The sequence below is a fragment of the Coturnix japonica genome, chromosome 13 (assembly GCF_054131305.1).
Source record: "Coturnix japonica strain WE chromosome 13, WE-NBRP24, whole genome shotgun sequence".
Classification (NCBI taxonomy): Eukaryota; Metazoa; Chordata; class Aves; order Galliformes; family Phasianidae; genus Coturnix; species Coturnix japonica.
In genome coordinates, this window is record NC_140675.1 from 10955538 (window position 1) to 10964162 (window position 8625).

Below are 8625 nucleotides of genomic sequence, written 5' to 3' on the forward strand. Positions count from 1 at the left end.
TCAGGCACAAATAGAAGGTGTTTTATCAGATGGGAGTGGGGGGAATTTGATTCCCAAGGAGCAGAGATTTCAGCGTGCATGAGATACACAGGCACTGCTGTGCTGCACAGCCTGGCTCAGGTTAATGGAATCACCAGCGGAGCTGCTCATGGGATGCAGCATCTTTTACATTGACGTCACCACTCCCCATTTACCCAAGGTTGTAAGGTTGTGACAGCCAAAATCCATCACTACCTGTCAGCTACTGGGTAAAAGGAGCTAGGGCTCTCTGAGTGGTTCTGCACAATGGGGCAGATTGCACTGGGATTGGCATCAGAGAAGGGAATAGGAAATAGGCTGGGGGAAACTGACCACTGGGAAGGAACAGTGGAGGGGTCTGGGGACATTCCTCTGCAGAACAAACAGGGGGGAAGCAGCTGGAGAAGGGGTGACAGAAGGAGACCAAGAGCAGTTCAACAGAGCAGTTTGTCTTTATTATAGGAAAAGGAACACCAAACGAGACTGAAAAACAGTACATTGAAGAGTGTGAAGAGATAACCCTGTGCAGCAGGAGGGGTATTTGTCACGGTGTGTCTTGGAGGTCTGTGCGGTTGGAAAAGGACCTGGGCATTTGCTGTCAGGAGAGAAAGGCACAGGAACCTTCAGGAGAACCTACAGCCCCACTGGGTCTCCATGGAGGGCAGAGAGACTTCCAGAGTGGGACCAAGGAGACAGATCATGAGCTGAGGGGGCAACAAAATTCCAATGGGAAGCTTTGTCAGTGTGGGTTTCTTGCATCACTGATGGCATCATTTGGTCCAGCCATTCTCAGAGCTGCCTGCCACATAGGGTGCAGCTGGGCCAGCATTTCCATGTCCCTTTCAGTACAATTTCTGTAGGACAGGATTAAACACATCGGTCAGGGCAAGGTGGGGAGGTCTCAGCACTGTCACATCTGGTCTGTGGGCGGCAGACATCTGTCCCCAGGACCTGTATCAAGCTGACGGTGCTCCTCAGCCCAACACATTGTGCCAGCCCTAAAAATGTGCCTTGAAAGAGGAAATAAAATCTTCACAGGTTTTCCTCCACAGCTGCTAAAACACCGAGCAGGGGGTACGCTCCTATATCACCTGCAGAAATGCAGATGATCTCATCTGCCAGAACACATAAAAGACATTCCTCACGCAAAATAAAGCTGGCTGTTGTAATTTCTTTCTCCTTCACACAAAGAGGGAATACAAATTGCGGATGGTGCTGCATTAAAAAGGAATCTCTTGTTTTCTGAGCAGATAATTAGCAATGTAAAATGTTTGTTAACAATCATTAAAGAGGTGGAAATCCTGCTGGCTAGAATGGCTATTTTATGACCTCTATTATTTAATTCTTTTGTGTAAGCACAAGGCGCCCTAAAAGGCAGGAGGATTTGCTCTGTGACCTGTATTTCCCCAGACATCATTCCATTTTTCAGCAGTAAGAAAGCTCACAGTCTTACAAACTCCCATGAGATGCAGACCCCATCCTGGGCTGCCCAATGCCTTCTCCCTGCAGCTCCCACCTGGAGCTCAGCACCGTGGCATTGACGTTTCCACAACCCCTTATGCGCAGCACTGTATAGACACAGAGCAGGGGCTGATCTGTGTTCCTTCCATCCTTGTGGGTCACAGCTCACTCCTTTTCCCTCTCACCTGTTGCCTGGCCTGGTGTGTTTTCATTCTGAGATCTTTGAGAGAAATATTTCCTTACCAATACAGATGTTTGTTGCAATAGGGCTCATACGCTTTAGTGAGGTCTTTCAATGCTAACCTAATAAAAATACAGTGTTTATTTATGAAGACCTTTTTCAAAAGACATGATGGAAGAAATAGGTTTTAACCTACTTCTGATCCTCAGGAAGAGAAAGAACTTTGATTCTCGCCTTCCCAGACAAATTACATTGCATTATTTGCTTCTGATTTTATTAGCTATAAAACACTTTCTATTTTTATTTTCACATGCCGGTGACTTTGTTCGGTACGGACATAGCTGAGAAAGAGCTGGTTTTTCAAGTGCAAATCATGTTAATAGAAGCCCAGTTCTTTCCACTCCGTGCACAGGAACATAGCTGTAAGAACAAGAGAGCCAATACCCAACAAATATTTTCCTACTGCATTTTCTACATCACCTCCAAGGCTACATTCTCCCTTCTGAATTTCCAAACGTGGAGTGGCAATGGTTGCTTCAGCACTTCTGGCACCGTCTCTTCACATCAGGAGAATTTATTTGCATGATATAGTGAAACAATATGGTCAGGCAATGAAATCTCAAGTGACAAAGCGTGTGAAATCCCTCACTAATTTTTTATGATACTGTTCCTAGCGTTTCTTCACTATTTGTGACGACAACTGACATCTTTGCAGCAGAGTGCCTGCCCTGGCTTTGCTATCAGCACAGGATGAGCAGCAGCAAGCAATCAAATCACTGCTGTATCCCAATGCCTCTGCTGTTTTGTTCGGAGATGGAGCTGCAGAGAAGAGCCCCCCCATTGGGGAGCTGCTCTGCCTGTGTAACAGGTTGTGCAGCTGGTTGTCCCCAGTGGAAATCATTTGTCTTAAAACTTGATCTGTGTTAAAATATATTTTCCACATGTTCTTCTTTCCCTGCCTGGATTTTTGAGCTGGTGGTGGGAGTGCTTAGAAGAAAGTGGGTTTTTTTCCATCATTAAAGTATCTGGTTCATAAAGATCTTTTAAGAATCCTTAAATGCAGAGGAGGAAATGAGGTGCACTTCCTGAGCAGAATCATAAGGAAGTGTTCTCACTAGAGACAGTGTTCAGAGGTGGGTGCTGGCAAGGCTTCAAGTGTCCACACTTATTCTTAGTGCCAGGGTCTCCCTGGGCCCTCCTGCCCATGGTAGGTGTGGCAGAGCACCCTTTCCTGGCAGGCTCCATTGGGCTCTGATAAGAGAACAGCTCTGGGACTGAGGAACGGGTTGTCCCTTCGGACAGAGAGAAGTTAAAGAGAGAGATCATTCTTTGGTGGTATTTGCTCTTCATTTCCTTGGCTGATCTGTAGAGGTTCCCAACGAAACAATAGCATATAGGGTTGAGGCTGGAATTGTTGAGGCCAAGCCACTGGGCGAAAGGTCTGAGCTGCAGGATCCAAGGAGAAGGAGTCACATCCTGCAAAGACTTGGGGATGTTGAAATCGATCCAGATGTCCATCAGGTAGACAGGCAGCCAGGAGATGGCGAACAGCAGGACCAAGGCCACCACCATCTGGGCGACCTTCTTGCGAATCTTCAGCCTGGAGGCTGGCAGCGAGCGGTTCAGGGCACTGCTCTCCTTCAGCTGGCTGCTGCGGCTCCACAGCCGGCGTACTGTCAGGAAGCAGATGACCATGTTGAACAGGACGGGCAGGCAGTAAAGGGCACAGAAAAGCAGAAAGTTATAGGCTTGCTTGAGCCTCTCCTGAGGCCAAATCTCCCTGCAGATGGAGAACACCAGGGGCAAGCCCTCCACTACCCCAATCTCATCCCGTCTGTTCATGAAGATGAGGGGCATGCATATTCCCGAGGACAGCAGCCACACCACCAGGATGGCGCTGAGGATCCTCTTCTGGGTGAAGAAGGAGCGGGCATTGAGTGGGTTGTGCACACTGTAGTAGCGGTTCACGCTGATGACGGTCAGACTGAGGACGCTGGCAGAGACAGAAACAGCCTGGATGAAGGGCACAGCCCGGCAGAGGAAGTCCCCGTACACCCAGGCTTTGTAGATGAGGTTGCCCACGGTGATGGGCATGCAGACACACACCACCATGAGGTCGCACACTGCCAGGTTGATGAGGAGGCTGCGGGTGGCACTCAGGCTGGACACCCGGCTCCGGCGCTTTCGCGTCAGCACCCTGATGGACATGATGTTCCCCACAAAGCCCACCACGAAGGACACGAGGTACATCGCAGTCAGGCTGATGGTAATGGGCTCCTTGGCGAAGAGGAACAGCATCTCCTCCAGCTCTTCCCAGCCCAGCTCCTGGCTTCCATTCCAGAGCCCGCCCTGGGTCTGGTTCTCTTCCTGCCACAGTTGGAGCAGACTGGGGGGGGCACCGGGGGTAGGGGGAGAGGAATTCATGGCTGAGCCCCCCCGGGGGCTAACAGGGCAGAGCCTGCCACGCTGCTCTGAGCACTCCGAGCATGTTTACCTGGGACCGCGCCTGCAAGAGAGGGTGCATAGAGAAGGGGTGAGCGAGCTGCTGCCCCGATATTTTCCTTTCCCGGGGAAATTGCCTGTCAGAGATGGCTTCTCGGTAACTTAGTTGAGCCGCTAAGAGCAGGCGGCACGCGTAGCACAGCGCGGCTCTGCGGGCACCGGCTCCGTGCTTGGCCGCAGGGGGACGGGACGAGGACGGCGGGCACCGCATCCCCCCGGGGAGCAGCCCCAGCCGCACCGGTACCCGCTCGCCCTCCAGGCAAAGTTGCACGCCCCGCTCTACCAGCCCCAAACAACGGCTGTCCCTGCAGCCCCGCTGCCCCGCGGTTCTGCCGGTTCTCCCCTCCCGGTTCTGCCCCGGTCCCGCATCGCGGTGCGGTGGCACTCACCGAGCGTAGGGCAGGCAGCGGCGGGCCGGGATCCTCCCGCTCAGCCGGCCGTTCCGCCGTGTGCTGATAGCACAGGACCCGAGGGCTCACACACACACGCACACACACACACTCACTCTCGCTCTCATACACACGCACCCGGACACACGCACCAGCAGCGCTGCGCTCCTGGCGCCCGCTCCGCGCACGGCGGCACCCGCGTCCCTCTGCGCTGACACGCACACACGGAGCCCTGCACACGCACGGAGCACACGCAGCCCTCCTTCAGTCCGTCCTGCAAGCTGCAACACCCCCACCTCCCCCCCGCACACTTCTGCGTTGTTGCACACCACCCTGCGTGCAGACCCCTCTGCAGACTCCTCATCCATCACATGCACTCCCAGCACTCACGCAGGTTTGTAGATCCGCTGCACTTATACAGACACTCTACACGCATACTATGCACCCTAACCTTGTCACACTTCCATACATGCACCTTTCTACACGTACCTCACAACCCTCTTTGCACGTACAACCTCTGCACACACGTATTACCCCTGCCTGCACACCTCCTCCCTTTGCACTTCCCAATAACACTCCCCCTGCTCATGCAAGCACTGCTCACCCTTTGCACTCCCTCTTCGCACCCACACACACGCATCCTTTGCACCCCCTTTTGCACGGACATTCCCATGTCCTCTGCTGGGATTGCTGGCTGGGTCTGAGCTGTGCCAGGCTGTCCTGGGCCATGCCGAGCCAAGCAATGCCATGCCGAGCCAAGCAATGCCATGCCGTGCTAACTTATGCCGAACCGAACCGAGCAGTGCCAGCCTCCCCTCCCTCCTGGCTCCCGGTGCCCGGGCCGTGGTGCTGAATGGACAGCTCCTCCGAAGGGTCGGGGCGGGCGTGGACCGTCTCCCCTGGGACCTTCTCCTCTCCCGTGTGCTCCCTGACCTTCAGAACAAGGCAGCGATGCACACAGGCACTTTTGCACCTACTTCTAGCATGAGACCAAATCCACGCTCCTTTTGCGCCCTCTCACAGAAGCCAACAGCCTGTGGTTAACGCCGTATCATGTCTTGGTGGGAAAGCACTTGAGCAAGGAGCGCTCAGGAAGAAACACAGCTTTGTGTCTTTTTCTTTCCTATGTTCCATAGGAAATATCACCTGACAAAGTTTAAAGGCTAAGTTGGGGAACAAAGTTTGGTTGTTAAATGAAGCTTTAGACTTGGGGGTTAATCAGATGATGCCAGTGAATCACTGAAGAAAATGTTTGACAAGAGGAACCAATACTTCTGCCTAAGGAGTTTATTTTATATTTTCTTTCATTACTTTCTCTGAGAGAGGACGAGGTAACAAACACAGGCCGAGTGGAGGTTGTTTGTCACTGAGTGGTGAATGCCCTTGATTTCAGTGGGAAATTCTCCATCCATTTTAGTCTATTTATATGAATGAAGAAAGTAAATATTTTTGGTCAGCCTGACGTGAAGTGAAAGAAAGATCAGCAGTGGAACAACATTGGGTGGGGGAATGTGATCAGCATATAAAGCTCTTCTGCATTAGAATGCGTTTGCTTTAGGCATGTGACTGTTTATTCCCTTATAGTTTTTTGTATGTGTATTTATAGATCTTCAGAGACAAACAACTTCTATAAACTAATTACAGCGTGTTGCCCAGAGCACAAGGTACACATTATTCTATGCAGTGAATTGTCCAGATACTCACATGGATACCAAAAATCAGCTGCAATTTCACAGCTGCTCCACAACCAAATTGATCTACTGCAAACAGGCAACAATAGAGGCCAGGTTGAAGCTAGCAATTGGAAACCTCCATGCACCCAATTCCTTGCCAGCCACTGCCCAGCCTTCTAAAGCAGACTTGTCATTACATGCAGAAAACAACAGAATGAAGGTGTTTAAGTCAACAGATTTAGAAGGGTATTAACAGATTGCAAGAGAGGAGAGCAAAGAAAGGTACTGGGACTCTTTAAACATCTTTTGTTAAGGTTATTGCTTTGCAATTGATCAATCTAATAAATGCAGGTAACATTACTGTTCTTTTTCCTCATGCACTTTATTTGTAACCTGCATGATTTACTGCTAAGGAACCTCTAGGCTAGATTACTGAGTTAATCAGTGGTTCAATATAATTAGGATAAATCTGCTTTTGCATCCATTGGCACAGCTCACAAGTGCCAAGTCATCGCTAACAGCAAATCACAAATCTATATGCTGTATACAGAAGTTAGAGAGGACAAGGTCATTAATTATAACAGGTTCATTGACTACAAGAAGTTCAAAGTCACTAGGTAGCTTAAGATGGGGAATCTCCAGCAAAACCAAAATGCCATAATCTTTTCACACTGGTTCCCTTCTTACAGAATGGCTTGGAGTAAAAGCTAAAGGAAGCCCACTGGAAACAGAAGCCATCCTTCAACAGCAAGGGCAACGGACTGGACTCTGTACAGCAGAGTGCAATCAGAAATAACCCACTGGTCTCACCAGAGTTACAGCTGTGAAGATCTGACCTGAGAGGAGGAGTGAGTCAGCCACTCTGGGGCTTTGCCAGAATCTCAGAAAAACTCACAGCAGCTCCCAGTCCTGGCACGTCTGCCCAAACCTGCTCTGCTCACTCCACGTCACAGTCCCAGAGTGGGGTAAATTTAGCATAGCTGTCTCAGCACAAACCTCCCTGCTTCCACTGCAGCATGAGCAGGATCTGTGCTGATATGTTCTGACTGTGCCAGACCCAAGAAATGGTGCGTATTAGAGAAATCCTGAGGCTTTTCCAGCTTGTACTGGTGATCAGATGGTCCGGCTCCTCGTGAGTGTGAAAATGGAGAAATTCCACAGCAGCTCATGTGCCTTCCTCGTGTAAATCTTTCTCCCTGCTGAGTACAGGGAGGGTGTTTGGGCAGCTGGACTTTGAGAAAAGACAGTGAGCTGGGAAATGCTAGTGCCAGTGAAATCAATTCCATTTCGTTTTACTGGAAGGAGCTGGTCGGATTGCTCATGAAAAGCACTGGATCAAACCCAGAGTGATGCATCTCTGCCACTTGCTCCTCCCATCTCTTTGGCACAGAGTTGGGAGCACTATGTGGAAGGGAGCCCTTACACCTGCTCGTGCTGCCTACACTCCTTGCTGCCATCCATGGGTCACTGTGACTCCTGTGCATTTCTAATGCTTGATGTTCATGTTAATGATGCTGAAACCTGTCTCTCTGTCTCTTTTACCATCAGGACAAAGCAGCAGTGTCACTGTTTGCTACCGTATATTAGACAAAAAAGTGTCCATCCTCCTCTGGCACACTTTCTTCCAACAGGAAAACTCCCCACATCCCCAGCACTGTCAGTTTGCACTGAATCACAGAATTTTGGGGACATGTGAGCCGAGATTGCCGCTCCCTCTGCTGGTGGCTGCTCTGAACCAGTGGCAAAGCTGCTCCAGCATCAGTTTTGGTGGGCACACACTTTTCAGGCACCGTGGCCCAGGTCCTCAGCATCGCTCTGACGTGGAGTTCACTGGTGTCAGCACGTTGACGTGGGTGTAGAGGCAGGAAAAGATGAGAGGCACCAAGACAAGGCACAAAAGATGTCAAGTGCACTTCAGAATATTTGAAACTACAATTGCAAAACAAATAAGAACAACTGGGAATTGATGTTTATTGTTTGTAATTACTCTAAGGAGAGAGAAAACCTTTATTCTCTCATTGTTCTTCCCCCCTCAATCAAAGAATGAAATGTTTAAGCTATTTCTAGGGTCCTTTTGAGGATTTTAAATGAGGAATGTGTGCATTTTTTCTGCCTGGGAATATTCACTGCTGTCTGTTTTCATAAACAGATACGTGCCAACTTCTTTATCTTTTGTCCTTGTTATTGGAAGCCTCTTAGATTGAGTGCTTCAGAAATGTAGTGGCTGAAATGGAAAGATAATTTTGTACAGAAGAATTTGTCTGATATGATGTGCGCTCACTCAGGAACAATGAAACACCATTTTGGCATAAGTGTGATTGAAAATCCATCTTTCTGATATCTTTGCTTTTGATTCATACAGAAGGACAAGCAAGAAGCAAACTGGGGAGTACAGGGCTGA

At 49.7% G+C, this 8625-nt stretch overlaps 1 protein-coding gene across 1 annotated transcript; it reads right to left on the reverse strand.

The window, feature by feature from the left end:
- Positions 1 to 451: 451 nt before the first annotated feature.
- LOC107320798 (orexin receptor type 2-like) lies at positions 452 to 4206 on the reverse strand. The gene has a single exon (XM_032447699.2). It carries the CDS (start codon positions 4082 to 4084, stop codon positions 2756 to 2758), a length of 1329 nt encoding a protein of 442 aa, XP_032303590.2. The 5' UTR covers positions 4085 to 4206; the 3' UTR covers positions 452 to 2755.
- Positions 4207 to 8625: the final 4419 nt, after the last annotated feature.

Bases quoted from the DNA above. Each gene is read 5' to 3' on its own strand.
- LOC107320798 (XM_032447699.2), bottom strand. From the start codon at position 4,084: ATGAATTCCTCTCCCCCTACCCCCGGTGCCCCCCCCAGTCTGCTCCAA.